The sequence below is a fragment of the Canis lupus genome, chromosome 16, assembly GCF_048164855.1.
Source record: "Canis lupus baileyi chromosome 16, mCanLup2.hap1, whole genome shotgun sequence".
In the NCBI taxonomy this organism is placed as follows: domain Eukaryota; kingdom Metazoa; phylum Chordata; class Mammalia; order Carnivora; family Canidae; genus Canis; species Canis lupus.
Window position 1 is genome coordinate 28,460,472 of NC_132853.1, and position 19,562 is coordinate 28,480,033.

General features: G+C 43.2%; 1 protein-coding gene across 6 annotated transcripts; it reads left to right on the forward strand.

Annotated features, from left to right (window-relative positions):
- The first annotated feature begins 686 nt into the window (after positions 1-686).
- On the forward strand, positions 687-16,475 carry VEZF1 (vascular endothelial zinc finger 1). 6 transcript variants are annotated; one of them, XM_072779858.1, is made up of 8 exons: positions 714-867; positions 2,847-2,969; positions 3,581-3,801; positions 5,706-6,400; positions 7,172-7,235; positions 8,279-8,480; positions 9,775-9,912; positions 13,088-16,475. In XM_072779858.1, exons 3-8 carry the CDS (start codon positions 3,796-3,798, stop codon positions 13,513-13,515), a joined length of 1,533 nt encoding a protein of 510 aa, XP_072635959.1. In that variant the 5' UTR covers positions 714-867; positions 2,847-2,969; positions 3,581-3,795; the 3' UTR covers positions 13,516-16,475. The 6 variants fall into 6 exon arrangements, with proteins under 6 accessions (XP_072635962.1, XP_072635957.1, XP_072635956.1 ...); XM_072779861.1 differs by lacking the exon at positions 2,847-2,969 and having other exon boundaries at positions 687-867; positions 8,297-8,480; XM_072779860.1 differs by lacking the exon at positions 2,847-2,969 and having other exon boundaries at positions 700-867.
- Positions 16,476-19,562: the final 3,087 nt, after the last annotated feature.

The following is a 19,562-nucleotide window of genomic DNA, read 5'->3' on the forward strand; positions in this document are numbered from 1 at the left end:
TGAGAAAGCTCAGCCCTTCGCCCAGGAATAAGCCAGTCATGACATCTCTACGCGTGGGAAGTGTTTCCCTCAGCTGGGAGGATCTGAGGCTGCACCCCAGTGGGATTCCTTGCCGCTCAGAAGTAGACGCGTATTGTAGCAGGAGTGCGAGGGTTTAGCTGGCTAGGGACGAACTACCAGGGGGGAGGGACGCTCGAGGTCCTAGGGGCTTCCCCCCCTTTGGAGCCCGCGCCTCCAATTGCTGCGTATATGGGGCTGAAGAGCCGGGTGACCGCCGTGGCCTGCGCCATCCGCCGGGGGTCTGGCAAGGACGCGACGCCGCCGGGCACCGCGTCTGGGTCCCGGGAAACGGCCCCGCCGTGCCCAGCGAGCCCGCGCCAGACCCTGGCGTCCTCCATCTTCTCTCCTGCTCTCCCCCTGCTCCAGCTGCCGGAGCCGCGGACCGCAGCACCACACACCCCCGCGGGGGGGGACGCCGCGCCCCATCCCCGCCCCCGGCCCCACCCCAGCCCCCCCGCGGGGGCCCTGACCCCACCGCCGGCGGGCCCTGGCTGAGCTCCGAGGCGGCGAGCCTGCGGCGGGGACGCCCGGGAGGGGTCCGGGCGGCCGGGGGCGGCGGCGGCCGGGTCGGGGCTCCCCCCCCGCCCGCGCTCGCCGCGGCGGTGGTGCGTCCCGGAGGTTACCGGAAGTGGCCGCGCTCGGCGCTGCCATGTTGAGGAGCCGCCGCTGCCGCTGCCGCCGCCGCCGCCGCCGCCGCTTTGTTGTCGCCTCCTCCGGCTGAGGAGGCTCCCCGAGCGGGGGGAGTGGGGAGGAGGGGGGTCGGCCGCCGCAGCCATGGAGGCCAACTGGACCGCGTTCCTGTTCCAGGTACTGGGGGCCCCCCCGGGGGGGCACGGGGGGGACAGGGGGGCCGGGCCCCGGGCTGGCGGGCGGGCGGGCGGGCGCTCCTCCTCCCCTCCCTCCCGGCTCCGCGCTCCGGCCCGGCCTTAATCCCCCTTTGTTTTTCCGCCCGCCCGCGCCGGCGGAGCGGGGCTGCTGAGGTGAAAGGAGGCGGCCTCACGGGGTGCGGGGGAGAGAGCAGGCCTCGGGGTGAACCCCGGGCCCCCCCCAGCACACTCAGGCACACGCAGACACCCTTCCCTCCCGCCCTGAAGGGGAAGGGAGGAGGCCGGTCGCTGTCAGCACCCGCGGCCCAGAGAAAGGAGGGCGCCGGGCCGCTGGCCGCCTGGCCGCAGCGCGCCCGGCCCGGGCCCGCACGGTGGGGTGAGGGGGTCCCCAGGTCCGGCTCCGAGACACTCCCCACACACACGCACTTCATCCATCTTTCGCTCGCTCTCCTTCCTCCTCACCGCCCTCCCCTCTTTTTGTGTGTGTGTGTGTGTGTGTGTGTGTGTGTGTGTTGACTTTCTGACCCCCGTCCCCGCGGCTAGCGGGCATCCCTGGGTTCCCCGCCACTCCCCCTTCCCGCCGCCCCCCTCGTGTTTACCCTGTTGGGGGGTGTTGTGTGTCTCCCCTCCCCAAACTTTTTCACTGGATTTACGTGTTTTTTTTTTTTTTCTCTCGCAAGCCTTTGCCGAGCCTTGGCAGCTGACACCCTCTCCCTCTGTCCAGCTCTCCCGCCGTCCCATTCAGCCCGGGGAATCCCCCAGCCTGGCCGGGGCGGGAGGAGCGGGGCGGGGGGGCGGGGGGTGCCGGGGGTGCCGGGACTCCTGGAGGCCCGACCTTCTCCCGGAGCGCTTTTCCCTCTCGTCCCACCTCGAACGTTTCCTCCAACCAAGTGGGGGAGACGGAAAGTGGAGAGAGCAAACAAAGTCGGCTTACAAAGCCCCCAGATGAGTCATGCGTTGGGGTGTTGGTCTACACTTTTTTTTTTCTTTTCTTTTTTTTTTTGCAAGAAACTTGAAAGTGTAGACGATACGTTGGCAGTCCTCTTGCCCGCCCATTTTAGGTGGGGGACCCCTGTTGGGAAGACCTAGGCTGGAACTTGATTTTTTTCCCTGCTTCATTTCTATTTGCAAACGAAGCACTTAGTGGGCAGTAGTGATGAGCTCACGGGGAAACTTCGGAACGGGAGGAGGTTAGGAAGCTTGTCACTTTAAACGCGTTCTTCCCGCCTCTCTGGGTTATTTTCCTTCTTTGAATAACTTCGTGAAATCCCAGACGCGTTACTTGGGCGCTTGAGACCTTTTGAAACTAACCAGGAATGGATGCAGAATTTTCAAAAAATTCGCCCAGCCACTGGACTCATCCCAGTGGAAGTAATATAGGGAATTGGGTAATTCGAACATTACCTATGGTGTAGAGCTGGTTTATTGTTTTAAGACATATTTTCTCTCAAATGTGAGTAATTCGGTTTTTACGTAGTTGATTGAAATATGTTCCGGCTTCTCAAAATTGAAGATATGCAAAATTATGGAACTCACAAACTTTCTCATTCTGATCGGATATTGTTTTATCATGCTTTAAGTCAACTTAAAAAAAATGCATTGAGAAAAAAAAATGATAAATAACTAGCTGGCATCCAAATTGGTGTAAAGGTGGCAAATGCCCTCCCTAGAAAAAGCTTTCAAATGGTCGTTTTAAATATGGGATTAATGGGCCACCTAAGTGATTTTCATGTGAGGAATGATTTAGATTTACCATATTAAACCTACTGCCCATAAACTTCATGGAGATTGCAAAAAAGAGTTCTTTATGTAAAGGAAAAACCAATCACTGATTTTTGGAAAGCTAATTGAACAATCCTTTGGAATACTTTTATTATTCTTTTTCTGGATAAGACAAATGCCAAGCATTTATTGATCAACTTGTTAATTAGATTTTATATTATTTAATTTTTTTTTCAGCAATTAAAATCTTTTTTTCCACCTGATGGAGAAGTGTGAAAACTAATATTTGATCCTGGGCTTGGCAATGTGTGCAGTGAAAATTGTTGGAAAAATAATTTAGAGCCGAGGACAGTTGAATGGGTAAAGAGAATATTTCAGTCTTTTCTATGGAAAGGTATGAATAGACTTACTCAGTTTCAGTTTTAAGTAATTTTTACTGGGGAAATGGGAGAGTTAAACTCTCTTGTTTGTTTCCTAGAGCATATTATTGAATTTATATTTTAAAACAATTTAATACCTGCTTGCTTTCCAGATAACCTGGTGGAAAGTGAAAGCCATAGCTGTTAAAATGTTTGATGGATGATTCTCCTAACAGGACATTCAAGATATGACTCACTGATGCTAATTTGTTTCAGTACAAAATTTTTTGCCCTCTGGCAGCGGAGATTTCATGGTGCTATATCTTACTACCCTGGGTGATGAAATAACATTTCTGTTTTGTTTTTTTTGTTTTTTTTGTTTTGTTTTGTTTTTTTTGCCAACTTCAGAAAAAGGAAAGCTTGGGCAGGGTTAAAAAAGCCTTAAAGTTGAAAGAGATGGGAGATAAAATTAAAGCATTGGTTTGATGATACCAGTCAAATAAAAGTCTACCCAGAAGTTCTTTTTTTTTTTTTTTGTTCTTTTTTTTTTTTTTTTTAATCACTTAACTGAAGGCAGGCCATGGTTGTTATTTTACTCTGTCTCTCCCTCAGAGAACAAGTTGGGAAAACCCAGTTCCCCTCTTAGAAGGCTTCATGTAGAAGTGTGGGGATCCTAGGAATCCTCAGAGAGTGATTCCCGTAGTGGTCGAGGCATTCTACAGCATTTCACCCAAGAAGCAGGGACCTGGTGTGACCCTCGTGTGAGAGTGAGCTTCAGCAATGCTGTAAAAATACTTTATGTTGCCACAGACATCTGAATTGGTAAAATGGCAGTAAGTGCTTTTAGTACTCCATCAAACTAATGGTTGTTTAGAATTGAAAAATGCCTCTAAACACTATAAGTCTGAACTTTGTCCAGAAGATTTGCATTCCCTATTATCTGATCTGTTAGCCTTTGAAATTGTATATCTTGAACTATCTTCAGCTATTAACTGTTTGTATACTGTATGGAAACTTGGGTATCCACAGCCAGGTTGGAAAGGGGATAAGATTTGCATCCAAATTCTGTAAAGTTTCCACTAATGTCTCATGGGCAGACACTGACATTTACAAGAGCTCCATAAATTAAATTAAAAGTGGACTATAATTCGGTATGATCCCTAAGTCCAGAAAGATACTCAACAGGTCAGCACATAATTTCTGTGAGTACTTCCAGGACTCAAATGGGATTCAACCAAAATTATTAAATTGGAACTGGTAACTCTGAATACCACACCTCCTAATGACTTGGGGGAGACTTGGTTCCAGGCTTAGCTGTTGTGCTGCCATCAAGTAAAAATGGAGCTATGTGTGGTAGATATTTCTATACATTAGGGGAGAAGAAGCTCTGTGTGAATGTGTGTGTCTGTCTCCTTGTTTTCCTCTTAATCAAGTTAACTGTAGGACTTGTGATTATAGAGTAAGAAGGCTAAATAAGTGACTAGAATGTCTAAGATAATGGGATGGGCCCCTCCTAGGATGTTGTATACTTAAAGTATTTGGAACTCTTACCGCTAAGTGCATGTATCCTTTGAGGATTACAAAACTCAAGCATAGGGGCTTGGGTTCACTGTCCAAAAAGTTTCAAAAAATAACGTTGATAAAGTACAACGTACCAGAAAGAACTATTTCAGGAATGTTTCCCATCATTTTCTAAATGTTTATCAGAATGGAGAATTTTGAAAGAATAAAAACCAAGAGAGTAACTAACTATTCATAAATACCAAGAACCTGATCACAAACCTGACGATGAAATTGCAGTTGCAGCTAAGGAAAATTTCCAGTGTCCAACTCTAGAGTGGAGAAGCACATCATAACAGCAAATGTTTAATACTTTAACAAAATGTATAAGTGCTGGAAGAGGATGAAAATGAAAGGAATTTTAATTATATTTAGTTTGTTTTTTCTTGCTAGTCTGTCTTAGAGAGTGTAGGGTTTGTTGTTAAAGGATGCAGATTTCTAGTGTAGGATCAAATGAACTGAGAGACAACTGACCAGTGTTTTGCTGTAGGCTATACCTTCACAGATGCCTTCCAGGCTGATTAATAGCAAGTTTCATTTCAATCAGATCTTTTAGTAGGAAAATTAAAAAGTAAACTTTTAAAGAAGTTTTAAAGAAAACTTTAAAAGTAAACTTAACAAATAGTGCAAGTATTCAGAGAGCTAGCGTCCTTTTTATCACTTAGCAACAGCCTCCTTCCTCAGTCACTAAGTTCTGTGATGGGAGACATTGCCTTTCTTTTCCTAGGTAAAATAGACAAATAGATGATTATGTGTATATATGTATATGTGTGTGAGTGTCTAGCGTCTGCATTACTGCAGTAAGGTACTGGTAAATACTTAAGTCTGGAGTGTAATTCTTTTGACAAGTTATTTAAACTTGGTTTCAGCACTGACAGACTATGCAAACTGATTTCATCAGCTGGTGTGTCTCTTATGAACCAGAGTGGTGTGTAGTCAGCTGTTTGAAAGCAAGATCACTGTCAGCAACTTAGTCGTAAAAGTTTTGTGTCTGCACAGTGATTTTTAATGCTTTGTTTTGGGAACTCTGAGGGTAACTAGGTGGTTGCTGGATCTCTGCTGCAGGGAGTAGCTTACAGGCTCTTTGTTTCTTCTGGTCTCTGTTGTCTGGAGCATGTTGAATTTTGAAGGCCATTGTGCGAGGCTGAGTTTCTGAAGTGTAAATGTTTGGTTTTAGGCCCATGAAGCCTCCCATCACCAACAGCAGGCAGCACAGAACAGCTTGCTGCCCCTCCTGAGCTCTGCTGTGGAGCCCCCTGATCAGAAACCATTGCTTCCAATACCAATAACTCAGAAACCTCAAGCAGCACCAGAAACATTAAAGGATGCCATTGGGATTAAAAAAGAAAAACCCAAAACTTCATTTGTGTGCACTTATTGCAGCAAAGCTTTCAGGGACAGCTATCACCTGAGGCGCCATGAGTCCTGCCACACAGGGATCAAGTTGGTGTCCCGGTCAAAGAAAACCCCCACCACGGTGGTTCCCCTCATCTCCACCATTGCTGGGGACAGCAGCAGAACTTCGTTGGTCTCGACCATTGCTGGCATCTTATCAACAGTCACTACATCTTCCTCGGGCACCAACCCCAGCAGCAGTGCCAGCACCACAGCTATGCCCGTGACCCAGTCTGTCAAGAAACCCAGTAAGCCTGTCAAGAAGAACCATGCTTGTGAGATGTGTGGGAAGGCCTTCCGAGATGTGTACCACCTTAATCGGCACAAGCTCTCCCATTCGGACGAAAAGCCCTTCGAGTGTCCTGTTTGTAATCAGCGCTTCAAGAGGAAGGACCGGATGACTTACCATGTGAGGTCTCATGAAGGAGGCATCACCAAACCCTATACTTGCAGTGTTTGTGGGAAAGGTTTCTCGAGGTACTGCATTTTGCTTTGCTTTTGTTTTTATTAGGTATCAGTGAATTTCAGTTTTGTCTTTTTGTGACCCAGAAGGCTTATTATGTGAGAATAGCTGTGGGCAGGCCTGTGTTATTAGAGGAGATTGATGATAGATAAAGTATTACACTTCCAGGTCTAATTCCAGTTTGGTGTGGTTGACAAGTGGTGACATAGTGATTAGCTTAATATTTCAGTTAAGCAGTGGCCTGGTGGACTCAGGCCTTCGTTTGGCACATCTGTAATTCTTATCACTGCAAAACTATTGGTTTCCAATTCAGCTGGGTGACTAGACATGAGGTTCACTGTGTAAATCAAAGAAACTTATTTCCCGGAAGTTGGGATGACCTTGGATACTCTTAGTATAACTTTTAGGACTTTTTCCCATTTTTCTGTGGTTACTAACCTTTCACTAGTTTCCTTTTTAAAGGCTTTTGAAGTTAATATAGTAGTAACTGTCTCTGGCAAGTGTTAGGACTGAAACTTTGGGTATTTTATAATTTAAAGAACCAAGACCTAACATGATTTGATGTTGACTAGAAGAGAAAAATTAACAGGTAAAGGACTAAAAACTTTTGTTTATGGTAACAGAGGTAAGGAGGCTTGCACTGGGGGGAGGGGGAGTTGATAGTTCTGCTAGCTTTCTTTAAAATGCCCTCCACCCAAAGCTGCCAAGCATGTAAACATCACAGTGAGTAGCATTTCTCAATGTGTGTTCCATTACATCTTCTGTTGAAACTCTCTCTTTCACAGGCCTGACCACTTAAGCTGTCACGTAAAACATGTCCATTCAACAGAAAGACCCTTCAAATGCCAAGTAAGAGTTAAAATGACTTATCCTTAGTGTAGCACTTAATGCACAATATCCAGAAGGTCTGAGCCAATCAAATCTCACCGTTCTTGAATAGTCTTAAAATCACTGACTTGAGTAAATGTGGTCCATTTGAATTCTGGTTTTATACAATATAAATGACAGCTTCTATTTCTGTGAGGCAAGAGCATTTAAAAATGTAAATGTGTTGTTTTCGTTAAGCTGCATTTCCCTTTCCTTAGGCAACAGTATTTATCTTACAAGAAAAAAATGTATAGTCTTGCAAAGGTCATTATGTATTTGAAATGAATAAATGAATGAAATGCTTTAAGTTATTTTCTGGGTGGATGATTTTTAACCGTAAAAGAAGAAAATAGGAATTTTCTCCCAAGTGGAGAAAAATTATTGGATGTTTGTCTGTCAAATTGGAGCCTTTTCTAGTTTGAAAATCTGTTGATTTTATTTGGCCTAAGTTGTGATAATGAAAAGGTTAAGAATCTTGCTAAATCCAATGACCTTTTTTAGACATCAGTAATTTTAGTTTGTTGCTGGAAGTCTTTCTGTGCTCCTTTCAGTTAAATGTGTTAACAACTGACTTTATTGAGTAAATGATTTGAATCCTAAGAAAAATCCAATCCGAGGAAGGAAGCTAGTATCATTTGAGCAAGTGCCTGCTATGTGGGAGGCCTTGGGCCAGGCTCTTAATCTCACCAGTAATTTTGTGAGGTAGGTATTACCCTCCTTTTACAGATGGAGAAACAAATGCAGATAGGTTAATTTGCTTAGTGTTACACTGTTTCATGAATCAAGGAGCTGCATTTATTTCCAGGTTTAACTGACTACAGCTTTTCAGTACTCTGTTATTTTTTCTTCCCCCTAAATGTAAGGGTCTAAAATTCACCAAGTGTTTCCTTACGATTATGATTCTAGGTAACACATGCAGTTAAAATGCAACTAACTCAGTCTGCTTGCAGACATGGATAGGGTTATGCCTAGAATATAACGTACTTTAAAATGAGTAGAACAGGATAGTCTATATTTAAAAAAAGTTTTCCTCCCTCATGCAGACGTGCACTGCTGCCTTTGCCACCAAAGACAGACTGCGGACACACATGGTGCGCCACGAAGGCAAGGTATCATGTAACATCTGTGGGAAGCTTCTGAGTGCAGCGTACATCACCAGCCACTTAAAGACACATGGGCAGAGCCAAAGTATCAACTGTAATACATGTAAACAAGGCATCAGTAAAAGTAGGTGACACTTCAAATTATATTTCTGTTGCATTTCATATTGATGAAATGGATGTTTTTCATAATGTTTTGAAGATGTTTTTACTGTGCTCTCAGAACTGTGTTCATATTCATCTTACATGTTTTTCTCCTATGACTAAAGCATATAAACACATGTTAATGGAGAGTATATACTGGTATTGGAGATCTGCTTCACCTGTGTGGGTGGATACAGACAACACTGACAAGCCCTCCACTAATTTTGCCCAGTCCAGTGTTTGTCTACTAATAACAGTCAAGTTAGAAAAGCAGAATTTCCCTGTCGCTCTTTTTTCAACGTGTCCCTTCTGTGGAGTTTGAACAAAAAGCTCTGGTGTTTTAGAATTGTGGCAGCAGAAGCCACACTAGGAAGTTGCAGCTTCTGTGAGACAGTTTTCATTGTTTTTGTTAAGAAAGTTTTATGAGGTTAAGGAAGATTCTTAAGCATCAGTGTCTCCTAACTCCTGTTTGAGTTAATAAAATGCCCTTGATAACCTTAAAGATGAATGTGGCATCAAGTTTGCTTCTCAATCAAATCGGTAAAGTTGGGATATCCTATCCATTTGGAAGTGTAAGTGCTCTGATTATCTTAAATTCAGAATCAAAGATAGAATATTTCAGGGACTCATGAGTAAAATTCAGTATTTGCATTTACCCAGGTTTTGTCTTTGAGATTGCCCTAACCACCAGAAGAAAATCTATTCCTAATTCTGTATTCTATTTTATAAATATGTATATATACACACACACACACACTTTATGCTGCAGAAACATTAAATTCTCAGAATAGGTGGCCAAAAGTGAGCGGAAAAGAACACTTAGTTTGTTTTAATCTCATCCATTTTTGCTTCTTTGTAAGTACATTGGGTTTATTGTCTGGCATGTCACACTTTTTAACTTTACAAAAATTTGCTTTTAGTGTGCATTGTTGTGGTCAAGTAGCCAACTTGATTAGATATTTTGACGAGCATAAATTAGTCTATACTATTATCACCCAAGTTCCATTCTAAAAGACACTTTTAATATAGCAAAGAATTATTTTCTCTTTTATATTGATTTTCCCCCAGCTCTCTCCATTTTTCTTGTAGTAATTTATTTATTTTGACCAGTATAGACAGAAGCAGCAAAAGAAGATCTCTCTAGTAAAAACTATCAAGTCAAATAATAATAAAGGTCAGAGAAGCTTGAAGAACCAAAGTATCTAAGTTTCAGATTTTGAAAAAATGGCTACACTTTTTCAAGGTAATGTAGCATCTATGGTTTATCTTTGGAGTAGCATGCATGAGTGAAGAAACCAGCAGCCAGAAGCAGCAGCAGCAGCAGCAGCAACAGCAGCAGCATGTGACAAGCTGGCCAGGGAAGCAGGTGGAGACACTGAGACTGTGGGAGGAAGCTGTCAAGGCAAGAAAGAAAGGTAAGATGAGGGACACCTGGGTGGCTCAGTGGTTGAGCGTCTGCCTTTAGCTTAAATAGCGATCCTGGGGTCCTGGGATCAAGTCCTGCATTGGGCTCCCCACAGGGAGCCTGCTTCTCCCTCTGCTTATGTCTCTGCCTCTCTCTCTGTATCTCTCATGAATAAATAAATAAAATCCTTCAAAAAAACAAAGATAAGATGAGGTGGCCAATGCTCATGGTACGGCTGACATGTGTTCACATAGTGTGCCCCAGGCTCCAAGAGAGGCATCCACAACTTAGGGAATCTGGCTTCCTGGAAACCTGGAAATACTATATGTTGGCCACAAAGCTTCTAAGCTTCCAGATAAGTGTTTTTTGTTTTTGTTTTTTTTTTTTTTTACTTAAAGAAATAAAAAATCCTTAGTGCTTCTGGTCATATTCTTTTGATTGACCTTTTCTTAGAAATTTGGAGCCAGATTTGGTCCTTCACTGTGTATGTTCAGAGTTCCATTTTTATGTCAATCTCCATGCATTATGGGCTCCTCTTTTGCCCTTCTAAAACATTCCCACTTTTGGAGGTGGATGAAATATTCTTTTGGTGCACAAGTTTATTTTCTTACAACTTTGCTATTTTCTGCTCTTTAATGTTCTTTCTGTGTTGCATTATGTATTACCTGTTTCCGGCTTAACGGTGCTGATATTTTTGCTCTTGGTCTTACCTTAATCTCATTCAGTCTCTTACTGGGGCTGGTGTTAGCCTAACATGTGTGTACTTAAGTTGTTAGGGACTTTACTGTCATTGTTACTAAGATTGAGAATGGTTTGCTTTCTTTTCCTAAATCTTGTGAAGAATCAGTTGGAGTATCTGTTTTCCACACAGCTTTTTAACTTAAGACTTAAGAGTTTTGGCTTCTGAACTATTGTGGGGGCATTTCAAATCAATCATTTTGTCTGTGTACCATCAGCCATAGGAGAGATTCCTAAATTGCTTCTTTCCTTCCTGACCTCTGCCATGTCTTACTGTTTTATTTCAAATTCATAAGGAATCCTTTGCCTGTAGGCTCCTCTGTAATTCCTTCACTGTGTAGTCTCTTCCCTCCTTTGCTTTCATGTAGTATAGCTCTTCCCTTCCACAGATCCCTTCTAAACACCCTGTATTTGGATAAAGATGAAAGGAATATAGAGTCCTTTTTCATACATCTACTTGCATTGCAGCCAGGTAGGCTTTCTACCCTTCCTCAGCAGCTTCGTGCTCTTCTCTTCCAAGTGAAAATTTGTTATAATTTAATAAAATGTTTTATGGTTAGAAGAGGTGGAGATGAGGGTGTGCAGGAAAATGTCTATGTGCTATGACAGTCGCAAGTAGGTGAAAGCATGTTATGAAGGATGTTTTACTTGAGAAGGAGTAAGAGTAAAATGATTTAAGTCCTAGAAAAGGATGATGTTAGACTGAAAGGAGAGGCAGGGGCGGGTGGGGAGGGGCCGGCACAGGTGAGGGTGAAAGCCCCTTCTTTGGTGGAAACAAGAATACTTTAGCAGTGCTAACATCACCTCAAAAGTGAGTCGGTTTTCCCTTTCTGCACTCTTCTTTTTGGTGTTGTATTTCATTTTGCGTGCACAATAAGACTCAATTGTTTAGCTCATCTTTTGACCTCCACGAAACAAAATGCTATTGTATTCCCATTTGTAGCATGAATCTCTCTGGAAATGACCACTAATGTTAGAAACGTCTGTATTCGTGTTAGTAAAATGTCACATCTTTGGGGAGAGGAGATTCCTGCCCTGACAACCTAAACTTGAATCACCAGGTCTCTTTTTTTAAATAAGGTAATATAAAGTCCCCAAACCTGAGTAAGAATCAGATCACCCATCTCAAGAGCTTTTTAAAAATACAGATTTCTAAAGTTCCATCTAAATATCATTGTTGAATTTCCTGGGAAGTTTTGGTTTGGTTTGGTTTGGTTTGGTTTGGTTTTTGTTTTTGTTTTAAAGCTCCCTAGAGAAATGATTTTGATCATCAGCCAGGTTTGGGAATTCCTGACAGAGAGTATGGAGTTTGCCAGAGTTCCATCATATTGATCAGCGTGAGGTGATTTGACTCGGATGTGTGGAATGTGTGCAGACCTCTGTCCTTAGTCTTAAATGTATTTTCTCCATTTTGATAGCCAAGTCACATGCATCCAACTAGCCAGCTCATCTGTCTTCTCACTGCTGTTTTCTGACACACCAGCAGGTGGTGCTGAATTTTATTGAGGGGTGGGGTGGGGGTGTCACCTCTGAGGGAAGTTTTCTTTAAGAAGTACCCAGGCTTTGCTGGGTAACAAGCACCAAGGTCCCACAAATCACTGTAGGGTCTTTTTGCTTAATTAGTCCTCCTTGGTATGGTTGATGATGTATAGAATGTGCGCAGTTATATGACCCTGGGTGTAAAGTGGGTGATTCTGTCAGCATCAGAAAGAGAAGAAATGGGAGTGGAGAGGAAAATATAAACCCACTGAGAGATATTTTCTCTTTCTTAGCATAGTTAGGGAACCTAACTAGACACATTAGGATTGTTTAAACGATTTTTCTAAGACTGAAATAAACAGGTGATATGAAAATAGCTTGTTGGTCAGTCCCTACTTTGGGATTTTTAAAACCTTAACAGAATGTAGCTTCACCTCTGAGGCTTTAGAGTAAATAGCATTGAGGATACACAACTCTCTCCGCTAGTTACAGTGTGCCTTACTAGAAGATTTTTCTGATTACCTGTTCTTGTGTGACCATCGGCCCAGCTCTGTGTAAACAAGCTCTTTCTCCCAGCCTGCCAGTGCTTGGCTCTGCCTGCATGAAATGGTAGTGAGAATACTAAGCCCTGCTTGATATCTCTGCCTCCCAGAGTGCCTAGCAGAAATTAACTGATCTTCCCAGCATCACTGTGAGGTAGGTAAGTAAATCTAAATCTGAAACCAAAAGCGCCAGGCTAAACAAGTTGCCCAAAGCCGTGTGGGAGGAATAGCATTAGAAAAGATTCATGCATCCCCAGTCCTGTACTCAGAAAGAGCCTCCCTTCCTGTTGACCGCTTGGTAAAGAACCTGTAATTTCATTCATTAAATGTCCTTTTTAATTAAAAAAAAGAGTTGGTTCAGAAGTTGTTTGTGAATTTTACTCATTGTTTTGGGAGTCTAAAGGCCATTTTGTCTTCTTATTTTAGAAGCTGCTAACCTGTGCCAAACCTCCACGGCTGCTACGACACCTGTGACTCTCACTACTCCATTCAATATAACGTCCTCTGTGTCGTCTGGGACGATGTCAAACCCAGTCACAGTGGCAGCTGCAATGAGCATGAGAAGTCCAGTAAATGTTTCAAGTGCAGTTAACATAACCAGCCCAATGAACATAGGGCACCCTGTAACTATAACCAGTCCATTATCCATGACCTCTCCTTTAACACTTACTACCCCAGTCAACCTTCCCACCCCAGTCACTGCTCCAGTGAATATAGCACACCCTGTCACCATCACGTCTCCAATGAACCTGCCCACACCTATGACGTTAGCTGCCCCTCTCAATATAGCAATGAGGCCTGTAGAGAGCATGCCTTTCTTACCCCAAGCTTTGCCTACATCACCACCTTGGTAAACAGTATTATAAAATCAAAATATGGGTTAAAGTAAATATTTACCAGCAACTTACTTTTAGTTTATTAAAGCAAAAAGTAAACCATGAATTTGGGAGATTTTATTATATTAGTTAATAATAGTGTAGTGGCATTTTTTTCCAATTTGGCTGGGATTGTTCAAGGTAGGGTGTGTATGTAACTTATCACTGGACCACTTTAGTTTAATCAGAAATTCGTTTTAGCTGACAGCATTGCTTAAACAATAGTAGTTGGCAAGGTAAAATGCCAGAATTAAAACCAATCATAAAAAAGCAAAACCCATTTCAAAATAAAAAAACAGCATTACTGTTTCTAATCCCAAGGAATCATTTTATTCTAAACACTAGCAGAACTCTTCTCCCCATACGAGGTGGATGGCTGATTTTAACCAGAAGCTCTAAATCCACAGAAAGCTAGTGTAGAATTGTCTGTGTTTATTGTTTTTATGAGTAAATACATGCATTGTCATAATAAAATGCATTTCAGAGAATATGCATTTTACCTTTGGGAATATGTTAATTTCAGGCAGCATTCCCTATGGGAAAGGTGATACCAGCTCTGATATGCAAAGCATATGATAATTTATCATTCTAACTTCAACATATAATAGGGATTGTGACCTGATATTTGGAGATGTAAATATTGCTCAGCATATTAATCCTGATGGAATATAGCATTGTAGTAGACTTTTAAAAAAAAAAAAAAAAAAAAACACACACCAAAATATACAAATTGTGTTTTGGTAAGAAAAGGCCTCAACTGACAGAGGAGAAGTCAAGTGTGTGGATGGGCAGACTCCTAACAGAGGCCACTGGGACTCCTATTCAGGAGCCAAGGAGTACTTTCGAACAGTTAAAATACATTGCTTTAAATTGGAAGATGCTGGAGGCACTGGGATGTGATATGCCCCTCTCTCTCCCAATCAGAGCCTGTTGATATTACAACAGGGGAAGATGTGTTAGTTGCTCACTAGAGTTTATGTCTTATATTAAATTGTATACAGTTTTTATTCTAACCACTAACTAGGTAGTATACCCCTTCAGAACAAGCAGAGTGTATCTTTTTTTTTTTAATTTCTCCTTCCGTTTCTTAATCAAGTATTGTGCAGATTTGTTCAACTTTGTAAATATGAACATCACTTTTTTTTTCTTTGAGAAAACACTTGTATCAGCTTTGTGGTGTTTTCAGGGAGACAGCTATCTGTGCTCCCTGTAGAGACCCAGCAATGATTGTGCACGTTAAGACATGTGCTTTTTATTTCTTAGCAGGATGTTTTATTTCTGTACATAAAGTAGAAACCAAAAGTTAGGGAAACAGATACTCTTTACACCATCATGCCACACATTAATGTTTTTAAAACATTGTGTTTTAAAAAAAAAAAAAAAAAAAAGTTACTAAAACCAAGACGCTGTGATCTTTTTTTTTTTAAGTTGCAATATGTTTTTGGTTTTTTTTTTTTTCCTTTTTTAATCTTGCAGTTAAGAGAAATGGAATTTAGTTGTATTAATCTTGGAGAATGTTTGCAGGACTGACTATCAAACTGGATGACTTCCGTTTATACCCCACTGTGTCAGTTCAAGCATCCAATACCTTACATCTGAGGCAGACTTCCTACATCAGGGACAGGTATCTGTGTGTCATTATACAAAACAGTTCGAGGGGGTTGAACTACATAGTAAAAAATAAAATAGTACTTAGTGTAAAATAATTTTATAAATGATCTTTTGTACTTTAGGACATTAAATTGTACAACTTTTGTATATATAAAAGCTTAGGAACTTTCTGTTTAGCAGGAAGGCAACACATTCCTACACTTTTAATGTATATGTTTGTTATAATGTCCATGTAAACATGCCCTATGTTTGTGCCTTTTAATTAGTTTGTCTCAATAAACAAAATGTAGAGAAAAATATGTAGCTATGACTTTGTTACAACTGTTCCTATCCACAGTACAAAGATGGTTTGTTTTTAATCTGTAGAGCATTATGTGTGGACTACTGGAAGGACTTGTGTAGGGAAGGCCCACACACGGCCCTGCTGAGGCCTAGATTGGGCAGGTAGTGGCCACATTTGGAGGAAGTGTATGTTTCCTGGCATGCAGCCCCAGGACCGGGTTCTGGCTCTGCCTGCTAGGACCTGTCATCTCTGGCTGGGCTGGCAGTCACCATCCACCCTGATTCAGATAGCCCAGGCTTCCTCCACAGTGGCCCAAGGAGCAGTCCTCAGTGGGGGCACGTGTGGACCCTACCCCCAGGCTAGAGTGTGGTCGTCAGAACCCTGAAAGTATTAGTTCTTAAAAAAAAAAAAAGATATATACTAGAAATGATTGTTTTATCAATTCATTGTATAATAAACAGGAGTGAGACTTCATTGTATGACTTCAGTTAAAATGCTATTTTGTATGCATTCTTTATTCACTTAAGAAGCTTGTCTGCAATAATAAAGCCACGTCGTGTCTTCTTTTGGGAGGGAGAGAGTCGGCAGGAAGGGGGTGGCGGCGGGCCACTGAAAGGGGGGCCAAATAGGTTGTGTGGTGAGATTCTCCTGTGTCTTGGAACTGGAATTGAGTTTTGATGCTGATGAACTGATTCAACCAAGTGTTGAAGGCACGACGGCCACCACGCTATGAAAAAGCAGTTTTGTTTTTCCCTTCTGGTTGTAACCTGGTTGAGAGCTTCCCCTTTATCAGATTGGCAGCTAAACAGTTGTATTAGATAATCCTCAAATCTGACATCCAGCCTGTTATGCTCTAGGGCTCGCTGCTTGGCCTGCATTTGCCTTTTATTGTATATCCATTTCCCTCCTAAGGTGTGCTCCTAAATGAAGGTTTCTATGTAAGCAGATGATGATTTTTTCCTGTCAATACCAGCACTGTATTACTAACATGCAAAATACTGCAGATTTATTTTGACAAATTAAAGTTAACCAGTCACAAACGTTATGATGGATTGCTTACTATCTCAGAAGCTTCATCAGTTCACTATGATGGTAGAAAGGTTTTAAAGCACTGCTTCTCCAGGTGTACACATCTTAGTATGGGGCTGGAGAAAGGGGGAGGGACTGTTGTCATGCTGGTTGGTACTGAGCTGCTACCAAGAAGAGGGTGGAAATGCACCACACTGATCACAGGAGACAGACTCCTGCCAGTCAGCTTGAGGAAAAGCTAGGAACCCAGGCCTTGGGTCAGTGGCCTTAGGCATAGGCTCCTGTTCTACCCAAAAGAAAAATGGGTTTAGGGCATTTCTCATGCTCTAGAACCCAGTTTCCTTGCTTGTAAAGGGTTTTAGGCTGGGTCTCATACCCATTTGTGTTCAGCTAGATTCATCAGATGTCCGTTGGGTATCAGTAATGTGCCAGGCGCTCCTTGGGCACTCTTGGGTTGTGTAAAGCAATTCCGATGTGGTTGCTATCTCCCAAGGGCACTGGAAGAGGAACATGACAAGCACTCAAGTGACAGTATCCTCACCAGATCAAGTTGAATCTGACCCTTCCTTCATTTAGTGAAAAAGTTTTGGATACTTACATGTGTTTTATATAGAATTGAAGCTTCCCAAACCTTTTCTGATGATTGCTTTAGTCTCTGTTGACTCGGTGAAAACAGCTGGAGGAAAAGTGTTCCTAGTGTTGCTTCTGTCTGGAAGCGGAAAGTGTTATTTCCCTGAGTTGCTAGCTAGCCTTTACAGCCCTGGCTGTCCAGGTCTCTGCTCTTTTCAAGGGGCCCAGCAGTTTCGTCCTCTCTAAAGAGACCTGGGTCCAGGATATAAAGGGGATAGAGAAGGTTTTCCCTGAAGTGTCCTCAAGGATCGCTGGACAAGAAGTCCAGTGTGTTCATGGGATATAATTATACATTCCCCCTCCCTACTCTAGTAAATGTGGCTCTCAGTCCTGCACTCTTTGTTTCCCCCTTAAAGAGCCTTGTAGCCTGAACGAATGCCATTTGTCCCCATTTGAGCCTATAAATCTCCCCCACAGCTGGTCTGACCCTGGCAGATTACTGGATAATCTCCCCCTGGTCTTCTAAAAAGGAGGGGGTAGGGGAGACCAGTGTGTGATGGTTCAGGACTCAATACTGACTGTGCATTGATCTAGATTCCAGCTTCTCTTGGTTGCCCACTGTTGGGCAGTCAGACTCATTTAGTTCCCAAGGAAAGAATGGAAAGACAGTCAAAGGCTTTGCTTTGGATTTTCATGTAATCTAGCCTTCTTAGGGCAATCTGTCAGGGGCTGGCTAGTTAGCTTTTCCCTTCCCAAAACAGGCACTTGACCCAGATCTTGGCCCTGGACCATGAGGGTCAAGTATACTTCACTTTACAAAAACTGCCATGTCATGGTAAGAGAAGGGATTTTCACACTTCAGATTCTGTATCACCACTGACTTGCATCATAATTTCAGAGTTTTTCTTCATCCTTGATCATCTTAAATTGACATCCCATCCCCTTCCCAATCCCTAAATATCTTTTTGAAGAGTGCATAAAATAATTTAAAATCACTATTCTTACTGGAATTAATCCTTTTTGAGTATGTACTGCCAGCCACGCAGGAGGAATTCTCTGGAATGTTTTTGGAAGTTTATGTTCTTTATGGATTTTTCTCAAAGTGAGGTTGATTTGGCTGCATCAGCCCTGTGACTTGTATGTCACTTTTTCCTAAATACGTCTATAAAGAGCCTGAAGCAAGAACTACCAGGCTAAAGATGGACATTTGAGTCCAGCATCCTGTTCTGCCAGTGAGCTCTTCCTTTGGCATGGGAAGTGGAGAGGACAAGGAGACCAAGGGGGCAATGGCAGGGACATGCCCTCCCAGTGACTAGTCCACCAACTCTGTCTGAAAGTCAGTGCCCCGATCCCAGACTGGGAACAGATGTACCAACCCTAGAGGCTGTTCATGGAGAGAGGAGCCAGCCTCAGAGACTCGGATGCAAAGTTAAATCTTTGTCATTCGTAGAGGCAATCAGGGCCACCTAAACCACAGTGAGCTTAATCCACTGAGAGAGCTGACTTGAAGGAACCTGGACACCCAAGGCCCTTGGCGCACAAGCCAAGAAATTCCTAGCTTTGTTCATGGTGGGAAAAGAGCCAAAGATACATCAACTCTGCTTAATGGGGGGAGGGGTAGAGGGAGGCGGGAATTGAGGGACTTGGAGGTTCTAGGAAGAGGCCCCGGGAAGGGGAGAGAGATTTGGGAGGAAATGTCTTTGTGCTTCCTGTGGTGTAACTGGTCACCCCGAGTCCCCCTGCCCCCCTCCATCTATCTGCCTTGGGCTGGACATGATTGCTCCAAGGACTGAGACAGGCTACTGGTCCAAGCCAGCAGTGATCATTTTAGCTTCACTGAGCAGAAAAGAAGATGTGTCCTTTAGCCGCCATAAAAAGGACGGCATCAGGAGCTGAATAAATAGGCAAGATTCAAGTGATTAGTATGGAATCCCCCCAAGGTGGGATCCATGAGCCACTTTCAGGTGAAGAGGTGGGGGTCCCCCATTCTGGAATCCCCAGAGCTTCAACCCAAGAGAGTAGGCCCTGTGACTCATGGTGGCCTGCCCAACAGAAGAGAAGTTCTGACACTCGGTCAACACCAGGCGCTCTGTGGCTGTCAGGGATCTCCAAGGGGGGAGAATGGGGCAAGGGTAGAGTTGGGGACAGAGACAAATGAGACAGAGCCTTTCTATATGCTGTTCCCAGGTCTAGAATGTCCTCTCCACAAACAACCCTGCAACCCATTTGCTCCATTGTGAACCCCTAGATATCCCACAAAACAATTTAAATGTTGCTCTGAAACCTAACCAGTAACATTAGACAGTTGGCTCATTTGTCTGCGGTATAACAAGAGGAGTTGGGAGATGCCCAAATAAAATGGAGGTAGTCTAGCACCCTTTGGTTTCTAAGTTCAACTCTAGGGCCCACCCCACCCCCAAATCTCTGATTCCAAATTAGTGGGGCCACGACAGCCTGGGGTTTTGCTGACTTTCCCTTGTATGGACGGGTCCCCATGTCTGGGAAGCCTGAAACACAACAAAACACCAAGTGC

Bases quoted from the DNA above. Each gene is read 5' to 3' on its own strand.
- VEZF1 (XM_072779855.1), top strand. From the start codon at position 835: ATGGAGGCCAACTGGACCGCGTTCCTGTTCCAG. The intron at 6,401-7,171 runs GTACTGCATTTT...TCTCTTTCACAG, and splicing joins TGTGGGAAAGGTTTCTCGAG to GCCTGACCACTTAAGCTGTC. The intron at 8,481-9,774 runs GTAGGTGACACT...TCTTTGGAGTAG, and splicing joins TAAACAAGGCATCAGTAAAA to CATGCATGAGTGAAGAAACC.